Raw genomic sequence first — 22,266 nt, 5'->3', positions numbered from 1 at the left:
TTTTACCTTCTTACTTCTATTTTCAAAACACATGTCCAATGTGTTCAACACAATAAATTTAGGAATATAATAAATATTTATGACTTTGTTGGTTTGCTCGGTAGTAACGTTAGCTGCGTGAGAGAAATTACCCTGTAGGTTTATTTTGAAAGGGTCTGATAGTTGGAAGACGGAAGTGTTGCTTCGTCCTAGCGCAAATTTCCTCCACAGGGTCTCAAGATTGTCAACCTCTTCAAAGCCATTTACGGTGAGTGGAAAAGCCCAATCAAGTCGAAAGTGCACAATTCCATGCAAAGCACACTGTCAGCTAACGGTACCCGCTAACGTGTCAGATATCTGGTGTTATTCTGTTCAAGCCCAGAGTTATTTGAGTAGTTGCTGCAGCATTGCTAGCGTCCCAACTAATGGTTGCCTCAACGTTAGCAATTGTTGCTAGTTTGTAGCCTAAACTTTAGCAGATGCAATAATGTTAAACCATCGGTTAACAGCCATAAACGTTGGTGTGGTTTCCAGATAATTCATGTCTGGTGGCGGAGATCTAATGGAAGGTGATCTTGAAGATGGGGAGATTTCCGGCTCGGACACCGAGATGGGAACCGCCGCGGCTCCAGTTCGACCCCAGGTTCCTCCAGCTTTTAGCGGCCAGTCCTTCCATGACAGAGCCGCTGCCCAACATTCTGCCGCCGCCTACCGCACCACCGGTAGGACGGTGGAGTCCAGCGACAGCGACGCCGACTCGTCGGACGAGGAGGCGGCTCTTTGGCGACGAAAGCGGCAGAAAGTATCTAGCGTCCCCAAGCGGCCCACCTGCACCAGCCAGTCCGAGCCGGTCCGCGTGCCCGTCCCCGCCGCTCAGGGAGGCCGCAAGGTGAACAACATTTGGGGCTCCGTGGTCCAGGAGCAGTGTCAGGATGCCGTTGCTTCCGAGCTGGGCATATTTGGCATGGAGGGTGAAGTGAGTATGTCCAGCAGAAGTGTGGAGACGTATAACTTTGTCCTGGCCCGTAAGATAATGGAGAAGGAGAGGGAGCTGGAGAGACAGACGAATAATGGGGGAGAGGTGAGCATGCTGGACGCCCAGCTGGAGGATTACATGAAGGGCCGTGACTGTGAGGAAAGGGCAGGAGGAGATGCCAAAAGGAAGAGGCCAGCGAAAGAAAGACTGGGCCCCGTGGCGAAAATGGACATCAAGGGCCGGTATGAGATCACAGAGGACGACCCTGAGGATAGGGTGACCGATGAGATAGCACACAGGCTGCAAGAGCCCAAAAAAGACCTGATAGTGCGCATTGTCAAAATCATCGGCAAAAAAAAAGCCATAGAGCTGCTTGGTGAGACGGCCACACTGGAAGAGAGCGGGGGGGTGTACACTATGGACGGCAGCAGGCGAAGGACGCCTGGTGGGGTCTATCTCAACCTGCTGAAGAACACACCCAGCATCAGTAAGTCCCAAGTCCGGAAGGTATTCGCCGAGGAACAAGAGAAAGAATGCAAGAGCAAGAAGGCCGCCCAGAAGAGGAGGCGCCATATGGTGGCAAAGAAGATGAAGCAGGCTATCGGCACACTCAACCTGCAGGAGCACGACGATGTCTCCCGCGAGACGTTCGCCAGTGACACTAATGAGGCCTTGGAGTCATTGGAGGAAGAGGAGGAAGCTGCTGTGGGTACTGAGGAGACTGCAGCTGTAGTCTACAACTCTGGCGACCTGGAGGTCTTTTGAGGGGTGCCTGCTGTCTGAACAAGGACGTTTAGGATTAATCTGATTCCCAACTATCTTAATGCACTGCATAAGTACTGTCTACAAGATACAGGATCTCTGCAACGTGCTTTTTTGTTTTTTCTCCCCTAAGCAATTAAAGGACTGCTTATGTTAATGTTTTAAGGAATATTGGTTTTGTTCTATACAGCATGTTTTTGTAGCTTTCAGCACGTATTAACACTGATTTGTGATACAAACGTTGTTTGCCTTTAAATCAAGTTCTTAACAATCATAAACCTACGTAACAGTGAAGCACTATTGTTGTTTTTCAGTTACAGTAATGTCTTTAGTTCAATTTAGGTTTCATTAGGATATTATGGCATATCGATTTATTCAAATAATATGTGGAACATAAATAAAGACTATTCAAGTACAATGACTTAAAATTCAAATGACTGCAGACGTTTTTTCAATGCTACTTACTGTAGAATAATTCTAGAAGCGCTGTCATACAAGATCAGTCCCTGACAGCCAAGTGATTTACAGGTCTTCAGAGCTGATTGTCAGAGACAGTTTTCTTAAACAGAAGAGCCAGAAAAGGGAGGTTTTCCACTAGATGGCAGACACACATTAGCACAAGGACCAAATGCCTGCAGTTTAGAATATTGCTCTTATACATGTTAACAAAAGGATATGATACATGCAAAAGAAGCAGGTAAAGACAAGAAAAAAACACTAAATCAGCCATATATATAATCTATACATATAGATTACAATCTATATATTTCTAGATTTTTTATATATATATATCCATATATAGATATATATACACAATATATACACAGATATATAGATATGTGTAGGGAGTTGGAGAATGGCTGATTTAGTGTTTGTTTCTTGTCTCCCATCCTTTTGAATGAATTTGTTATACATTTGCCAGACTTGACAAGTGGGTAGCAGCTACGATCAGATTGTGGTGGGGGCATCAACGTCTACTTAACAGTACATGTTGGCGGGGTAATTTGATAAAACAGAGTCAAATACGGATGGATGTTACTTATTGAGAGAAAAGGTTTGATGGTGGCACGTGGAGTAGAGCGGGTGCGCTGGTAAGGTTGGCTGTTTGAGCTCCGGCTGCTCCATGTCGAAGTGTCCCTGAGCAAGACACCTTGCTGATGTAGCAGCAAACTGTTATTTGGAGAAATAAGTCCAACTCTTTGGCGCTGTTTGGTCTAATCAACTTCTGAGAATATTAACTGACTTCCAATTATTTTACTTTCTTAACCAGCTAGTTTCTAACATTGTCTTTCTTTTTGTTGGTGCAGGGCAGAACTCACAAGTAGCTTTTTGATAAAAGAAGTTTAATGTTCTATGCACATCAGGAACAGTAAACTAGCATACAGTCCAACTCCCTATCTGCTAATCTCCTGATCCCCCCTCCCCCACCCCGTAAAATAGCTACATCTAAGTCAAGGTAAAGTACACATTCTGCCTACACAGCTCCGAAAGAGTTTTTAATGTTGGTGAAAGATTTGTCAGCCAGAGTGTGTTGGAAATTATCATTATCTCAGCGAATGGCTACCACATGAAAGCCACAGCGTTCGGCCAGAAACACGTTTAATAGTCTCCCCTCTTATGGCTGTTTTTTTGTTTTGTTAGTATGTCGTCTCTGATAGATGCAGAGTGTGCACATCATGATGCCATGTGGCTATTAGGCTTGCCGATAAAGCTTTACGATCGTCCTCCTGCGATTTTCACTTCATCAGCTCCATGCGGCGCTTATTGCATTCTCATTAAAAGAGAAACAAGCTCACTGTCCATATAATGGCACACAGGTGTGTACTGTGTGCTATATGGGGGAAGGCAATGAAAGAAATGTGTTAGTTGCAGGAGGGGACTGATGCTGTGTCTGGTCTCATCCATTGAATTGTTGCAGTCTCTGGTCTCAGGACCTGAGTCTCTGTCACCTGGCAACAAACTTGTTGCCTGGATACAACCAGCTTTCTTATTTCCATTGCATCAAATGGGACCAAGGCTTTTTTTCTTTGGACGGGAGGGATGTGCTGCATGAAATCAGCATTCAGAGAGATTGTCAACAAATGAAATGGTAATATATTTCGTCGTTGCTAAACAATAAGCATTATAAGGACAGATTCTGCGTCTGAGCATCTTTTCTTTGGGGTTCGTCAACAATCATCTGGTTATTTCATGAACCGCTTCCTGTGTCACAAATCACAATCATCCGAGGATGCTGTTCAAAGACTTTTTCCTCCCTCTAATGATCACACAAGCAGCAGTAAATGCAAATCTAAATTTATCGGTGCACTCCTGCTGACCCACCAGAGCTAATCTCGGAGACGTTGACAGGGAGGCAATAACGCCGCCACCAACACAATTAGACAAGAAAGCCATGCTGGGGCAGAGAGAGGATGTCACTTTCAATGTGTCTTTTTTCACGGTAGCATCTGAGCTACTGCAAGTGGCCCAGGAGGACCACAGTGAAAGTTAGTCAGGTAACATCATCAGAGGACTACTAAGAACAGGCAGTGACTCATCACTTGAAACAACTGAAACAAAGGTGACGCAGTTGGGAGGAGAAAGGAGACGCTTATAAAGCATGTCAACCGTGGGGATGATGTCACTTTAATCCCAAAACTCCGATGTTATTGAGCAATGTTTTGCACATGGCTCATCACCACTCTTTTTCCAGAGATCTTTATTTGAGGATATTTTATGTGATGATCTAGCTGGTAGGACAGTGGTAGCGCCATATACTCATGTTAATCGGTTGTAACTGTGTAGGTCTAATGTTAAAGAGGTGCAGTCTACGGCTATAACTTGTCTATGAAATTATACCTTTAAGCGATAAAAAAACGAATAATCAAATAATTCGGTGTCTTTGATGGACAAAAAAACCCCTCAACACCAGCGTTTTCAATTGTTAGTTCAAGGTTTGTTGGTGGTTCTCGTTGTAAATGTTAAAGGAGAGGAAAGACCGTCTGGCCTCACTATTGCCCCCCGTCCCTCTCTTCTGAATTATAGTCAGCTTCTGAACTAAGTAGGAAAAGTAGTGTCCTGGTTTTGGTAGGGTAGTACTAAGAGCATTTTTCTTATTTCTAACACTTTGAATTTCATATCAAAATGTGCACTGAACCGAGATAAGGTTCCAAGGAATGCTTGGCTCTGCGTTTGTTGTGCATCCAATAAAAAGTGCTGTTAAAAACAGAACTGTACGGAGATGTCTGTTCTAAGTAAACCGACATGTCTGCATATCAAGCGTGTCTTGGGATATTAATGTTCTAACTACAATAATCAGTATTTTAAAAGTACCACTGACCAATTGTCCAAATCTAAATGTGAGTTGGGAGGGAGAATATATTCTGTGGACATGAAATATCTAATAGTTTAAGGCTTTTCCATGAGCGCCTATTTGCTTTGAAAGGTGATAACACGTCACTAAGGTGTTTCTAGCTCGCAGTGTTGTCACAGAATGGCTGAGCAAACCACGTAATCCCAGTTTAATTTAGTTAATTCTTTGCTCATTACTTTACTTTTTACTTTTTAAAAGCTTGCTCTACGTAGTCAGACATACAGTGGCTTAACACTTTTGCTGTGACTTGATTAAAATTTTATGGTAAACGAAATCTGTTAAATATTACAAACCATTCTGCGAAGAGAAGTCATAAAAAGTCAACTGGCTGGAGTTTAACATTTTTAAAGAATTTTATAACTAGCAGAAGCAATACAGTTACAAAGTTAAATTAAAGCTGCAAGCAGCGATGAACGGGCCTTCGCCTCCCCTTGCATGTCGGGGGGGGGGGGTCAGCGGTCAGCCGGACATGCCATCAAAAAAACAAAAAAAAGACAAGAAAATTAGTGCCTGGTGTGGGATTCGAAGTCTGGCTTTGTAAACAGAATATCTCACCACTTGGCTACTTGCCTTGTTGTACAAAGACCTGCAAAAGGTAAATAAATATGTAGGATCACCTCCATTCAGTTGAGGCAAAGAATGTGAGCTAATCTCAAGTATTAACTTGTAAAGTCTGGCAGATATATTTTGCGAACTGAACACATTGAATGTGTCTCTGCGGAACACCTGTATGTAAACATGTCCACTCATGTCGGTCACAAACAACTTGACCAACTTGATTAATTATTCTCAAGCCTACTCTGCTGATAAGGAAGAGATATCTGTACAGCTGGATCAAAGCTGATGCCTTCAGGTGAGTGCACCTAGATCCCAGCAGTTGCTGGGGCTGCTTTATGAAGACGTGTAGGGGGCGCTATCGAGCCAAAATTCCGTCTGGAAGTATTAAAATCATATGAAGTAACTACATCTATAACTGTTAATGTGTTTTTCAAGTTTAGTAAAGATTAGAACATATTTAGTCCCTCATAAGCATCTTCATTTCGAATATGAATAACCAGTTGTCATGGCAACAGCTTAACACAAAAACAAAAAGTTTTTACTTAATCACTGTGGGACCGTTTTGTCCACATTTGAAAAGGCTGTGACAAAGTCCCAGAGAGGAGTTCGTCAAAGTACAGCATTTAGGAAGTGCTTAAAATTGTCACGGTTACTGGTACCGGAGTACAGGAGAACCCAAACGCACGACTCGGACACGATGGACAAGACAGAGGGGTTTTAATGAAAGTTCAGGCTGGGTCCAAAACCGGGAGATTCGTCGGGAGGCAAACAATTCCAGAGGGGCAGGCAGGTAATCCGCAGACCACCTCGACGGGCAGAACATGCAGGCGGAACACTCTCTGTAATAGTAATTCTGCTGTCTCTTTAGCAGAAGGCAGCTTAGGTAGTGAAATGAGACTTGGAGAAGCGATCAATTACCGTTAGAATAACTGTGTTACCGTCAGATGGGGGTAGACCGTTTACAAAATCCAAAGCAATGTGGGACTAGGGACGATGAGGGATGGCCAGGGGATGTAGGAGGCCGGATGGAGCCTTGCGAGAGCCCTTATGCTGAGCGCAGATCATGCAGGCACCGACGAATTCTCTTGCGTCCTTCTCCATAGTCGGCCACCAAAACCGTTGTTTAAGCAGAGCTAGCGTGCGGATCACCCCCGGGTGACAAGCCAGGCGGGAAGAGTGACCCCACTGCAGGATCTTCGAACGCAGATTCGCTGGGACAAGGTTATCAGGACAGGCACTCGGCGCCGGTTGCGCTGTATGGGACCGTTTTACTTCCTCTTCCACCTCCCAGGTCACCGCCCCAACAACACATTCAGGAGAGAGAATGTTCTCCGGACTCTAAACGCAGCTCCTGGACTGGTACTGACGGGACAGGGCATCAGGTTTGACATTCTTCGTGTGGAAGTAGGATAGAGGACACTCAAAACGGTAAAAAAATAGGGCCCACCTTGCCTGTCTGGAGTTCAACCGCTTGGCAGAGCGAATGTACTCTAAGTTTTTGTGGTCAGTCCATACCATAAACGGCTGGTCAGCTCCCTCCAGCCAGTGTCTCCACTCCTCCAGTGCAAGCTTTAGCATGGGTGAACCTTCTGATCTGTAGACGACCGCTGCGAGAGAACCGCTCCTACGCCGGTGTCTGACGCATCCACCTCTTGCCATACATGGATCACGTGCTCCTGTGTAGACTTGGAAAAAATCAAAATGTCGTCCAGATAAACAAAAACACAGACATTGAGCAGATCGCGGAGAACGTCATTTACCAGCACCTGGAAAACAGCTGGGGCATTAGTGAGCCCAAATGGCATGACCAAATATTCATAATGTCCACTGGGAGTGTTGAAGGCCGTCTTCCACTCATCCCCCTCTCTGATTCTGACCAAATGGTACGCGTTAAGTAGATCCAGTTTAGAAAATACCGTAGCCCCTTGTAGCAACTCAAAAGCAGATGAGATGAGCGGAAGTGGGTACCTGTTTTTGATGGTGATGTTATTGAGTCCTCTGTAATCAATACAGGGTCGCAGGGATCCGTCCTTCTTGCTCACAAAAAACCCCCAGCGCCGGCCGGGGTTGACGACGGTCTAATGAGGCCGGAAGCCAAGGAGTCGCTGATGTACTTCTCCATAGTCCTAGTCTCAGGGGCCGACAGAGAGAATAGTCGCCCTCTTGGGGGCGAGGTCCCGGAAGGAGGTCTATAGCACAATCGTACGGGCGGTGAGGCGGTAGTGAGGTGGCCCGAGCCTTGTTGAACACCTCCCTCACGTCGTGGTAATCCTTCGGTACGCCAGTGAGATCTGGGGACTCAGGAAACACGGAGCGGCTAATGGCAGATGCAGGCTTTAAACAAACCGCGTGACAGTGAGAACTCCACCCAAATATAGTCCCAGTAGCCCAGTCAATATGCGGATTATGCCTCCTAAACCATGGAAATCCCAAAATGACTGGTTTTTGAGGTGCATGAAGTACATGAAAGGTGAGTGCTTCACTGTGGTTACCTGACATCTCCAAGCGCAGAGGGGTGGTTTGATGGGTAACCCTGCAGAGTAGCCGACCGTCCAACGCCGTGGCCCGGATGGGTCTTTCCAAAGCTACTTGCTCAATCCCCATCTTGATGGCCAGGTCCCGGTCGAGGAGATTGGCATCTGCCAATCAGAACAGGAACAGTGTAGCTCTTATCCTGGAAAAACAACTGGGCATGGATTCGGGGTCGAGAGGGCATTTCTAAATTCACCATCCGGCTCACCAGCGCCCTCTGGTTGACTGGTGAGCCCTGTCTTTTTACTGGACAAGCGTTCACAAAATGACCGCTTTGACCGCAGTACATTGGTTCCCCTGCAGGCGGCGCAGCCTTTCAGCCGGAGCGAGTCGAGCCCGTCCCAGCTGCATTGCCTCTGGACCGGCAATAGACTCATAAGGTCGACCCTCGGTTGGTGCCCGCCGAGGTTCCGGAAACTGGCGCGGCGGTGATCCTAAAGCTGCGTAAGCGACCCTCTCTCTTCTCCGCTCCTGCAGACGGCCGTCGATCCGAATGGAGAGAGCGACCAACTCGTTTAAACCAGCAGGGAGATCCCGAGCTGCCAATTCGTCCTTTACGCGGCTGGATAATCCGTGGTAGAAGGCATCGCGAAGGGAGGCTTGGTTCCAGTCACTCTCCCCGTGTGAAAGTCAATGGAATAGTCGGAAACGGATCGCGTTCCCTGCTGCAGCCCAAACAGTCCCCGGGCCGCCTCCCATCCGGGAGTGGCATGATCAAAAACCCTCTGCATCGCGGCGGAAAACGACGTGACGGAGGAGCAGATAGGATAGGAATAGGAATAGGATTCTGCAGAATAGGGCGGCACGGTGGTGTGATGGTTAGCATGGTGGTGTGATGGTTAGCACTGTCAACTCACAGCAAGAAGGTCCTGGGTTTGACTCCGCCCAGTGGCCTTTCTGTGTGGAGTCTGCATGTTCTCCCTGTGTCTCCGTGGGTTCTCTCTGGGTACTCCGGCTTCCTCCCACAGTCCAACGACATGCTCTGGGGATCAGGTTGATTGGGGACTCTAAATTACCCGTAGGTGTGTCCACCAGTCTCTTGCCCGAAGTTGGCTGGGATAGACTCCAGCCCCCCTGCGACCCTGTGTGCAGGATAAGCGGTTTGACGATGGATGGATGTATGGACTGCATGGGAATACTTTAAGGCGTACAATAGAAATTAATTAGAAATTTCGTCCAGAAATAAAAATATTCCTTGGAGTTATAACATCTTACGTTTTCAAGAAAATAGACCAAAATGGCCAAGCCCTGGTAGTTTCACGGAAACTCTTTTTCGTGAAACTTTCGTATCTTTTCGTATCTTTTTGATACTGACATCTAGATGGTCAAAACTACTTTTGACCATCCAGATGTCAGTCAATTTTCCAAAAAATGAAGTGCGTCGGGTTTAAATTCTAGGAGGAGTTTGTTCGTTTGTAAATCCCAAATACGATGGAAATTGCAAAAAAACAGCAATATATCAGAGAACGACTGCAGCGCCTCCTAAAGTTCAAATATTCTGGAAAAATCAAGCGGGATGAGGACAAGCCAAATACTTTTGAAGTTATAGGTCTTTCACTTTTAGGCCACACCCCTTAATTGGTCCATAACTTTGAAACCCAATGAGATATATTTTAATATCTTCTGATGGCAGTGACCCAATAATGATTTCCTGAAATTTTCGTGAGAATCTGACCTAGCGTCTGGGAGGAGTTCGCAAAAAACGTGTTTTTCACAAAATTCAAAATGGCGGAAAATCTTGCTAGGCTCATTTGCATAACATGATTGACTTTTTTGTAGAGCATATCCAACAGCACCTGTGTGCAAAATTTCAAGTCAATCAGGAAAACTGGGGAAAAATGTCCCCAGAGGAAGCACTTCCAGGGGGCGCAAGAGACCCATTTTTGTATCCCCAAATCCGCAACCCAAAGAATATCTAAATTTTTCGCACTTCTGATTTGCACGCCAAGAGTTTTTGAATATGATAAAGGCCTCAAAAGTGCGATTAAAGTGGTAAAGTAATAATAATAATACTTCTTCGAAACACAATAGGGCTTTCGCCCGACTTTCAGTTGGCTCAGGCACTAATAAATTATGATATTTTGGGAAATATGGAAGTCTGTCTGCTCCATCTCCAGCTCAGCGCTTCCAATCTTCCAGAGGGGCGTGTCCCTTGTGCTGCAGTCATATGTCATTGGCTGCACACTCAATCCCAAACACAAATATTCAAATTAAAACCCACGATAATTCAAATGAATTTAATAAGCTCCCTCCTCTTATAATTGTTACCGTTATTACCTCAACGTATAATCATAAGTTTATGATTTATGAAACTCAGTGAAAGACTCACCCCGCCGATGGAGGATTGTTGGTGGACTCAACAGGTACACACAGTGACAGATTGCCCTGAGAACACAATTAACTGTACATTTCTAAACTGAATGATTGATCATTTGCATACAAATAGTGTAGCTACGCATCAATGATGAATGAGCATACCATTATCGCATCGCAGGGTCCATTTTCTGCTTGAAAGACATGAGAGTCGCATGACTGAAAAGTCAAAAGGAAAAGGTTGAGTGATAAATGTTTCTCGAAAACAGAAATTATCCTAATGGATGAGTAACATTTTCGTTGAAACTGAAAGCAACGAAGTTAATGGATAAGTAAAAATAGATAACGTATCTCTAGATAAACTGACTGTGACATGCGGAAGGTAGGGAGCTAAAGAGGGATTTCATCAAATAAATAACATAATGATAATGGTGAGATTGAGAAGTTTGTATTTTTTCTCTACATTGAAATTACATTTATGTTATGATAAAGTGTGTAAAGTACTGAAGAAAGACAGTGTCAGGTATCGATACCTGCTCCAATGTGAAACAGTATGCAGCCCTACCGATGAGCGATCAGCAGCTGACGAATGACAAAGGCGCATTGACAATCTGCCACATTGGCTGTTACGGCTGTTTCAAATTCAAATATTTGGAGCTTAGATGATGGAAAGGCACGAGGAGGGGGCTAGTCTACCAGCAGCATGTGCGGGACAGCTGTGACCCGAGGAACATCCACCCGATTGCTATGCCCCATGGAATGGTCACCACGGCACATACTGCCAGCGGCCAGCGTCTCCTCTCCTCATACGTTTTGTGTGTACATGTACCCGAAAGTCACTTTGGCAGCCTTTTCCGATGCATGATGAAAATACTACATTGCAAATTACAAACGAATCCAAAAACGTAAAGCATGTTCAGAAAAAAATAGCAGCAGTAAGTACATCTGATATTAAACTGCTGAATAAAAAGCATCTGTAGGATTATATAAAGAAATGTCTTATCTTTTGACATCTTGCTTTACAGGTAACTCTCTAAATCAGCACGGCAGTTTCGCCCACCAGCAAACAGAGAACACGCGACTACTACCCCCCCCCCCCCTCCCCGTCGGTCGTTCCGCCTGCAACAACTACCCCTCCCCCCCGTTATTCCGCCGGACATTCTCGACTGGTCCGCAGAATATTGTCTGACATGGAAACGGTCCGTGAGGTAAAAAAGGTTGGGGACCACTGCTCTAAATGACCAAGTGGCAGTGTCCATGGAGTAGCGTCCTTAAACTGGATGGCGAGCTCATTAATCTGCTCTCACATAATGGGCTTGTATTATGTGGACCAGTGTGTAATCGCCCAGACTCTCTGACTGGTTGGATTGCTTTGGTTCCATCACGTCCCTGTAATGCTTTAGGCACGGATCTCACATTTGTCTCCCACATCGGTGAGAATATGGGTTGCTGATAATTCATCATGTGAGAGGCAGTGGAAAAGAGCTTGGATTCCGGGTTTCCACATTGTTGGGAGTTGACTGTGACCTTTACAATGTTGCCCGTCTTTTAAAATATTGACATTTCTTGAGTGATTCAAGGAGGTCATTAGATTATTACCCTGGTTGGAAAAAGAATTAGCCAATCGCAGCTCGATAGGGTGGGATATGGCAAAAAGTGGATGTGGTCAATGAAGTACAGGTCTTTGCAGGTCTTGTCTTATAAACCCACTTAAGCCAATAAACTACTCATACTACTACTAGCAACTGCTATATCAACAAAAAATGATGTTTGTGGGATGTATACATCACCTAATAGTTGGATGAATGCCCAACTGCCATGTTTGGACCCAGCAGACCAAACCCCGCTGCTAAACAGGAGACTCTTAACATAAACACAATGTCAGACTGAAATGAAAAAGTGAAAGGGAATTTATATTCTACCAACATGTAGCTTAGAGGACAGATATAGCCTGGCTTAGAAAAAAGAATGGAATCAGTGAAAAAAGTTTAGCCTCATTGCACCAAGAATAATTTGGCCTGTCAACATTATTGCGTTAATCTATGCAATAATAAATAATAGATAATAAAAAATGTTAACGCTGCTATAGTAGATATATTCTTTCCAGCATGTCTGGTGGCTGTGGCTGGTCAATGGTATGTTGGGACACTGAGGTATATCAGAGAAATGCATCAACCCCATATGAGTTTGAAAATGTAAATTTCATAACCCTACCTGATTCTACCACTTTGATGTCTTTGACTGGATTCATAGCAGTTAGTCACACGCATGCCAGTTTATATTTATTTTCCTAACAATGTTTGTAATGCATTAGAAAAGATATCGTAGGAAAGATAATGCTAAAAGCTGCATATAAACCAGTGGATGTTGGGGATCGTGATAATTACACCCTGTGAAGACCAGAGCACCATGTAGATTGAAATATACAGCAGGATTGGCCCATGACCTGATGTAGATTAACTAGACTACTAGTTTGTAGTCAGTAACAATACTGTACTGTACTCTTTTACTTAGACTGACCTTTTTGCGATAACTATGAAGGCTGGGAGATGCGTCTGAAAGCTAGCTCACTGGCTTTTTCAGTGTTTTCACCCTTACTCTCCATCAGTGAACAAGAAGCTCTAGTGTCATCATGCATCGTGGTATGTTATTTTATGTGGTTCATCACTTGTTATCCCGTTATACTTCTGCTAGCCTGCTGAAAGCCCAGAAAAAAAGGTAAATTCAATGTAAATGTAAAAAATGTAAATTCAAATGTGCATCATCTCCATAGGTCGCTTGTGTGGACAGTCCAGTAGTGTTAGCGTGCACACTATGTTCAACACAAATACAAAACACATTTTCACTTGAATTGCTCCTAATCTGTGCGACTCCTCTGTTTACCATTTTTAGGCTCATTAAATCACTGCCTGCAGGCCGACATCAGTGTGAGATTAATAAACTCCATGTCTGTGATGTGAGGCAATTCTCACAGCTTTAGCGCAACTGCAGTTTGTCTGCCACACAGGGTTGTTACATGGAACGCAGCAATAACGCCTCAGAGATAAACTGACGGCTATGCACATTAATCTTTAGTTAATCTGAGGTAAATTCATGGTAGGTGTGAGGTCAGAGGTATTGATTTAATTAATGACTGGTCCGTGTTAAAAATAGCAAACTGAGCACACATATCAATTCCCAAGCCCCAAATTGCAAATTACAAATGTGCCTTCACAGTCTGTACACATGAGACATCCCTTGTCCCGTCTCCCTCACATCGGCACAAGAGGAACTCTTTGAAAGGGAAAAAAAATGGAAGAAACCTTTAGAGAGATAAGCAGAGGGGGATTCCTCTCCCGGGACGGACAGGTTACTATCTGCATACACATACACAGCAGACAAATTCCACACACACTACACCATCAAAACAGCTGTTTAACACCAGGAGCACACAATCAGTACTGCTGCACAGAGCGCTCAACACTGATACACTGCTCTCAGTTTATCTGCACTAACAAGAACACATGTGAGCCAAAAAAGTTTCTGAGTGTCATTAAATAACAACATGGGAAGCCTCCGGAGTCGCCGGCTGCGTGACGCATGAAGCCTCCGGAGTCGCCGGCTCAGCCCCCGCCATCCCAGACGGCCCTCAAATCAACAACGGGAGGATGGGAGAAGACCACGGGATGGGAGGGAGGGAGCCTGAGTCGTGGGGCCGGTACTGGCCGAGTCGGGGTCATGAGGCCGGGACGGGGTCGTTTTCAGAGTGACGCAAGGACACGCAGTGCGTCGACCCATTTTTCTAGGCTTGCGTCAAAAGCGACGCAGGATGTGGCGACCGGCCGTTCACATCGTAGGACGGTGGCGAGGATGTGGCGAGCTGCCGTTCACATCGTAGGACGGTTGCGAGGATGTGGTGAGCTGCCGTTCACATCGTAAGACGGTGGCGATCATCAAAGCGGCATGGCAACGCTAAAACAATAAAGGGACATATGTATCGACTGTGCACGCTAAATAACCCATTTCTAGTGGTCGAGTGAACGGTTTGGCCGGGGTGCGGAGGGGGGTGTGGGGCGGGGGGGCTGCTGTCAGTCCGCTGGTGCTCTCTCTCCGCTGGCTGCGGTCGGTTATCAAAACGTTTCCCAAATGACCCTTTTCAGACTTCATGAACAAATACAGAATCCCTTTGTGTTAATTTCTAAAGCATCGCATTAAGACACACAACACGTTATTTAAGACGCTGCGCTACTTGCAGGTCGCTGTTTTCTCTGGCAGCAGAAATGCATTCCAAAATTCAACCTTGGTTTTTATGTTATGGTGGGAGCCCAATAATAACATTCTAACATTCAATATATTGATCTTCTTACAATATTCATATTAAGATATTGATTAGATTAGATTAGATTCAACTTTATTGTCATTGCACAGGGTACAAGTACTGAGGCAACGAAATGCAGTTTAACATCCAACCAGAGTGCAAAATAGCAAAAAGTGCAGAGTATGTGCATATGTAAACTGTAATAAGTGAATAAATAGATATGTACAGTTAGATATAATGATATTAATGTTTTAACTAGGGCTGTCAATAGATTTTAAGATTAAGTAATTCATTTCACATTTTGAAATTCAATCATCTTGATTAATGGGGTTTAATGAATGTTGTTGTTACAATGTTGTTTTTAAAGTAATGAGTAATTGCTTTAGAAAATGTGTATTTTAGACACTGTTGTATAATTGTTAATGTATTTTAAACACAAAACTACACACATTTGATCATCTTGGAGACAGAACTAGCAACACTAGCTTAGCCTAGCAGCTGGCTTAGCATAGCAGTGCTTTAAGTGGTCCGTTTGCCACTCACACCCCTTCTGTTTGATATGTGGAAGAATTCCTCTGTAGTTCTCAGCTGTATGTCGCACCTCTGTTTGTTTTACTTCCAATGCAAAAGCTCTCTCCATCTTGAGCTACTGTCTTGTTTTCTCTGATGTAACTGACTGCAGCTAGCGGCCGTGTCGTTTCCGCGGCCAACTTCCAGTTTATGGTCAACTTCCGGACCATCTTAAAGATCAAACCAGCGGGCTGAAATTAGATGGTAGAGGAGCCATTGTTGTAGCACAGACAACATAATTTCGGAGTGGTCGGGTAAAAATAAAATAAAACAGCAACAAAGCCACTATCAGTGCTACAGAACCAGCCATTATATCCATTAAATCCTCTTGGTCTGACCGGCTGCGTGTGCTCTCGGTAACCATGCCAGCCGCATTCAGGAGAGGAGAGAGCGGTGACATCATTAGACTGCTCAACCGTTTGGCCTTCTGGTAAAGCCCTGCAGGCCTCTCGACAGATTGATTTTGGTGCGACACGATGTGCCCCACTCCCATTTCTCTGCCTCCACCAGTCATCATTAACATTTTTATAAGGTCTCTGCATGCAATGACTACTGATTTCTGTCAAGGTCAAAGCTGCAACACCCGAAGGGAGACGGAGGCGGAGAGAAGTAGAGGGAATCAGCATGGATGATGATGGAAGTTTAGGATAGGAGGGGACACAGACTTGGGAAGTCGAGTGAATGACTGAAAGGCGAGTTTGACTGGAGCTGGGTGGAGGACACTAAAGCTTTGTGTGAGGTGTGCGGCTTCATGATTGAAGCGAACTGAGTTTTCTTAGCTAAATGATGAAAACTCACACCTACTGAGAAAAATCATTAAATCTTTAAAATGTACATGGAGGTTCAGAAGAGAACGTCTGTCATACAGCTCGATGTGGAGGAAAAGGGTTTTCTCTTTGAATCTGAGGAGCTGATGTGATTCATCTATTCCAAGAATTATCTCAGTGCTATGAAGTTACTGTTTGAATGCATCTTTTCCAGGCAACCTCTGGTTTTGAAAAGTGAGCCAAAACAAAGAGCCTGTAACCCGTATTCTCACCAATGACTCACCTCACCTGCTTTTACATTTGTCACAATGAGCTGAAACCAAGGTTAAAATGCTTTTATGTGTAGTCTTGAAAGGAATGCAATGCATACCCTTAAAGTGCACCCCAAAATCAAGAAATACATATTCTGCCTCTTACCTGCATAATTTTAATTTAATTCTACGTAAAAACATATATTTAGATTTTAGATTATATATTAGAAACTATGCAGGTAAAATAGTCACTTATCAATTCAATTCAGTTCAATTCATTTTATTTTGTATAGCCCAAAATCGCAAATTACAAATTTGCCTCGGAGGGCTTTACAGTCTGTACACATACGACATGCTCTTTCTCGAAACCCACCATCGGCACAGGAAAAACGCTCCCAAAAAATGAAAAAACCCTTTCAAGAGGGAAAAAAAGGGAAGAAACCTTTGGGAGAACGTCAGAGGAGGGATCCCACTCCCGGGATGGACAGACGACAATGGATGCCATGTGTACGGAATGAACAATGTATATTACATGCAATTCCTATGACAGAAATGATTCAAGTAATTGTGAGTAGTAAGCCAGGCGCACAGCAGGACCACTGCAGGGGCAACCACCATCAGATAGAACCACCATCCACAGAAGCCTGTGGGGAGGGAGAGCACAAAGAAGAAGGAGAGGGTAATGTTCGTTTATGATTACAGTAATATGATTAATATCTAAAATAATAATGATGGCAGCAGCAGGTGTCAGCAGGTGTCAGCAGGGCCACGGCAGGTGTCAGGACCAGAGTCCAGAAGGAACTACAATCTACGGAGACCTGCTAGGGGAGAAAGCACAACAAACTCCCAGAAAGAAGCTGAATTAGTCATGTGCATTAATAAAACGTGAATATTGTAGAACGAGAGCATGAGAGTGGAGCTCCTAAGAAGTCCCCCGGCAGTCTAAGCCTATAGTAGCTTAACTAAGAGCTGGTCCGAGCTAACCTGAGCCAGCCCTAACTATAGGCAAAATCAGAGATGAATGTTTTACTTTAAAAGAGCTGACCGAATCTGCCCTCGGACTGAAAGTGGAAGTTGGTTCCACAAAAGAGGATCTTGATAACTGAAGGCTCTGGCCCCCATCCTACTTTTTAAAACCATAGAAACAACAAGTAACCCAGCATCTATGGAGTGCAGCTGCCTTGTAGGGCAATAAGGTGTTACAAGCGCTTTAAGATACGACGGTGCCTCACTAGCAAGTGCCTTGTAGGTAAGGAGAAGTACCTTAAAATCTATTCTTGATTTAACAGGGAGAGAAGTCTGTTAAAGAGTGCAGAGAAGTTAATGCAGGAGTAATATGATCCCTTTTCTTAGTTATTTTACAAGATTTACAAGAGCAGCCTGATAACAAAGAATTACAGTAGTCCAGTCTGGAAGTGACAAACGCATGAACTGATGTTTGAGATAGGAAGTTCCTGATTTTTGATATGTTACGTAGATGAAAAAAGGCAGTCCTTGAAGTCTTCTCTATATGAGAGTTGAAGGTCCCTCGTGCTGCACTGGGACACTCTGACCACGTCATGGTCCATCTGATTCCTCCATACAGGCAGAAACTAAAGCTCTGCAAACCTGTGGTGAGGGAAGTCAAGAAGTGGACCAGTGAGGCGCTGGAGGATCTTCGGGCGTGCTTTGACTGCACAGACTGGGATGTTTTCAGGACTGCTACTGACAGTCTGGATGAGTTCACAGAGGCTGTAACTTCCTACATCGGCTTCTGTGAGGACAGCTGTGTACCATCATGCACCAGGGTGAGTTACAACAACGACAAACCCTGGTTCACAGCGGAACTCAGAACACTATGCCTGCAGAAGGATCAGGCATTTAGGAATGGGGACAAAGATCGGTACACAGGGTCAAAATACAAGTTTAGCAAGGCGGTGAGAGATGCTAAACGACTGTACAATGAGAAACTCCAAAAACAGTTCTCAGCAAGTGACTCTGCTTCGGTTTGGAGAGGCCTCAAACACCTCACTAACTACAAGCCCAAAAACCCCCCACTCCATGAATGACCTCCACCTGGCAGACGAGCTGAATGAGTTCTACTGCAGATGCGAAAGACAATGTCCTGATCCCATCCCCCACAGCTCCACTAACCTGCTGCAGTCCCCCACCCCTCCCTCCCCCAGACCGTCAGGTGCTCACGCCTCTACATCTATATCACCTTCCCCTCCCCCAACAGCAACGACCCTCTCTATTCTGGAGAGAGACGTTAACCGGCTCTTTTAAAGACAAAATCCCCGTAAGGCAGCCGGTCCGGACTCCGTTTCCCCTCACACCCTGAAGTATTGTGCTGACCAGCTGTCCCCGGTGTTCACTGACCTCTTCAACACCTCCCTGGAGACATGCCACGTACCAGCCTGCCACAAGGCCTCCACCATCATCCCTGTCCCCAAGAAGCCCAGGATCACAGGACTCAATGACTACAGGCCTGTCGCCCTGAACTCTGTAGTCATGAAGTCTTTTGAACGGCTGGTCCTGACCCACCTGAAGTTCCTCACCGACCCCCTCCTGGACCCCCTGCAGTTCGCCTACAGAGCCAACAGGTCTGTGGATGATGCTGTCAACATGGCCCTCCACTACATCCTCCAGCATCTGGACTCCCCAGGAACCTACGCCAGGATCCTGTTTGTGGACTTCAGCTCTGCCTTCAACAGCATCATCCCGTCTCTGCTGCAGGACAAACTCTCCCAGCTGCACGTGCCCGACTCCACCTGCAAGTGGATCACAGACGTCCTATCTGACAGGAAACACCACGTGAAGCTGGGGAAACATGTCTCAGGCTCTCGGACCATCAGCACCGGTTCCCCCCAAGGCTGCGTACTTTCCCCTCTGCTCTTCTCCCTGTACACTGTACACAGCTGCACCTCCAGTCAGCAGTCCGTCAAGCTCCTGAAGTTCGCGGATGACACCACCCTCATTGGACTGATCTCTGGTGGTGATGAGTCCGCCTACAGGTGGGAGTCTGACCATCTGGTGTCGTGGTGCAGCCAGAACAACCTGGAGCTCAACGCTCTAAAGACAGTGGAGATGGTTGTGGATTTCCGGAGGAACAGAGCCCCATCTTGCCCCATTACCCTGTGTGACTCCCCCGTCACTATTGTGGATTCCTTCCGTTTCCTGGGCTCCATCATCACCCAGGACCTCAAGTGGGAGCTGAACATCAGCTCCATCACAAAGTAGGCTCAGCAGAGACCTCCCGCCACACGAACAGTTTCTTCCCGTCGGCAGTCGGGCTCATCAACAGAGCCCGGTCCCCCACTGACTGACTTATCAGTTGTTTTATACATTCCACCGGTCACTCCCCTTCATACTGCACATGTCACTTTAACTGTAATTTTTCACTTGTCGTCACTCGTCACTTTGTCACTTGTTCGCTAGTGCACTTTATGCTTAATATTTTTAACTTTTTTAATATTTTAAATTTTTAACTAACTTTATTCTATTGTTTTATACTAACCCATAGCCTTATTCTACTAACCCATTGCATTAGCATTTCGTTTTACTTTATTTTATTACTTGGGCACTGCTGCCTTGTTGTCTATTGTTACACTGTCTACTGTTACGCACCAACCGCCAAGAAAAATTCCTTGTCTGTTTGACAGATTTTGGCAATAAATGTTTCCTGATTCCTGATTCCTGATATCCTGGTCGAAGAGAACTCCCAGCTTCCAGACGGTGCTGCTGGGTACCAGAACAATTCCATCCATAAAAACTGTATCACGTGACAGCTGGCTTCGAAGGCGCTCTGGGCCTATCAAGATTCAAACTTCTGTTTTTTCTGAGTTTAGCATCAGGAAGTTGCCGGTCATCCAAGTTTTGATGTCTCCAAGACATTCTTGAAATCTAACTAGCTGGTCCATCTCTTCTAGTTTGATCGACAGATACAGTTGAGTATCGTCTGCATAACAATGGAAGTTTATGCGGTGTTTCCTGATAAGATCACCCAAAGGAAGCATATAGAGGGTAAATAAAATCGGTCCAAGTACAGAACCTTGTGGGACTCCGTGACCAACATTGGTGGTCTTTGAGGATTCACCGTTTACAAGCATAAACTGGGATCGATCCGATAAGTAGGATTTAAACCAGCAGAGTGCAGTTCCTTTGATACCAATGAAATGTTCTAGTCTCTGCAACAGGATACAATGGTCTATGGTATCAAATGCGGCACTGAGGTCCAGCAAGACAAGAAAAGAGATGAGTCCTTGGTCCGATGCAAGTAGAAGATCATTCATAATTTTCACCAGTGCTGTTTCTGTGCTATGATGCACTCGAAATCCTGACTGGAAATCCTCGAACAAAGCATTGTTTTGTAGAAAGTCACATAATTGATTTGCAACGGATTTCTCAAGGATCTTCGAGAGGAAGGGAAGATTAGAGATAGGTCTGTAGTTAGCCAACACCTCTGTAGCAAGAGTAGGTTTCTTAAGAAGAGGATTAATTACAGCTACCTTGAAGGACTGTGGTACATGTCCTGTCAACAAAGATAGATTCATAATATCTAATAAGGATGTGCTAACTAAAGGAAAAACTTCCTTAATCAGCTTAAACGGAGACAAGTAGAAGATTTAGACTTTGAAATTAAAGAAGTCAGTTGATCAAGGTTGATGGAAGAGAAGGCATCCAAACAGGCATCAGGGCCCACTGCTGCATCCAAGGTTCCTACATCTGAGGACAGGTCGGCACTGGTTGAAGGCAGGAGACTTTTCTCTTTGATAGTCAGAAACTTATCATTGAAGAAGTTTATGAAGTCGTTACTAGTGAGGTCCAAAGGAATACACGGCTCGACAGAGCTGTGACTCTCTGTCAGTCTCGCTATAGTGCTGAAGAGAAACCTGGAGTTGTTTTTATTTTTCTCTATTAATGATGAGTAATAAGATGCTCTTGCGTTACGGAAAGCCTTCTTATATCTTTTAAGGCTGTCTTGCCAAACTAGCCTAGATCCTTCTGATTTGGTGGAACGCCATAATCGTTCAAGTTTCCGCACAGTTTGCTTTAGGTTCCGTCTTTGAGGGTTATACCAAGGAGCAGACTTCTTTCATGTTGCTATTCTTCTTTCCAGGAGAGCAATAGCGTCCAACGGCACTCTCAGAGAGCCTGTACCAGTATCAACAAAATTATCGATCTGGGACGGACTGAAGTTCTCACAGGAGTCTTCTGGTATCTTGAGGCAGGGCACTGAACTTAGAGGAGAAGGAATAGCTTCTTTAAATTAGGCTACCGCGGTATCCGATAGGCGTCGACTGTAGAAACCCTTAGCAGGAGGAGGAGATTCCGGTAGTAGAAATTCAAAGGTTATCAGACAATGGTCCGACAGCAGAGGGTGCTGTGGAAAAATTGTTAAATGTTCAGTCCCAATCCCATACACAAGAACCAAGTCAAGAGTGTGGTTAAAACAGTGAGTTGGTTTATTTACACACTGACAGAAACCAATTGAATCTAACAATGAAAGAAATGCAGTACCAAGGCTGTCGTTGTCGACATCCACATGAATGTTAAAATCACCCACAATATCACATGCTTGATTTGCTTTGATTGCCACGGTTTTTCTACTTGTTGTTCTCTGCGTTCTATACGTGTTCTAAACCACTACAAAGCCCCAAAGAAAACTGTCTTTCATAAAGACGGAAATACAAGGATCGAGGACAACCCAATGTATTTCTTTGAGACAGAAAGAAAGGCCCGCATGTGCACTGGAGAGAGAGCCGTCAAAACTATCCCACTTATATTTTGCCACATACACTTTTAATGTTTGATAGTTGCACCAAATAACAATTGTATACCATAGATAAGCCACAATTCTAAAATTACTCTAAAAGGACGATTGTTTGCGATTAATGTGGCCTGTATTAATGCAACGAAATATTTTAATG

At 44.8% G+C, this 22,266-nt stretch overlaps 1 protein-coding gene and 1 long non-coding RNA gene across 3 annotated transcripts; one reads left to right on the top strand and one right to left on the bottom strand.

Moving 5' to 3' along the window:
- The first annotated feature begins 124 nt into the window (after positions 1–124).
- phax (phosphorylated adaptor for RNA export) lies at positions 125–2,145 on the top strand. The gene is made up of 2 exons (XM_040172815.2): positions 125–247; positions 514–2,145. Exon 2 carries the CDS (start codon positions 521–523, stop codon positions 1,718–1,720), a length of 1,200 nt encoding a protein of 399 aa, XP_040028749.2. The 5' UTR covers positions 125–247; positions 514–520; the 3' UTR covers positions 1,721–2,145.
- A 4,182-nt stretch (positions 2,146–6,327) lies between these two features.
- Positions 6,328–11,555, bottom strand: LOC144406182 (uncharacterized). 2 transcript variants are annotated; one of them, XR_013467382.1, is made up of 4 exons: positions 10,638–10,819; positions 10,489–10,544; positions 7,596–9,241; positions 6,328–7,312 (listed from the first exon to the last, which is right to left on the bottom strand). It is a non-coding gene; the product is annotated as an uncharacterized LOC144406182 (long non-coding RNA). The 2 variants fall into 2 exon arrangements; XR_013467381.1 differs by having other exon boundaries at positions 7,596–11,555.
- Positions 11,556–22,266: the final 10,711 nt, after the last annotated feature.

Source organism: Gasterosteus aculeatus, chromosome 4, assembly GCF_964276395.1.
Source record: "Gasterosteus aculeatus chromosome 4, fGasAcu3.hap1.1, whole genome shotgun sequence".
In the NCBI taxonomy this organism is placed as follows: domain Eukaryota; kingdom Metazoa; phylum Chordata; class Actinopteri; order Perciformes; family Gasterosteidae; genus Gasterosteus; species Gasterosteus aculeatus.
This window is presented reverse-complemented; position numbering and strand designations above follow the sequence as displayed.

Excerpts from the sequence above, each read along its gene's own strand:
- phax (XM_040172815.2), top strand. The coding sequence starts at position 521 with ATGTCTGGTGGCGGAGATCTAATGGAAGGTGATCTTGAAGATGGGGAG.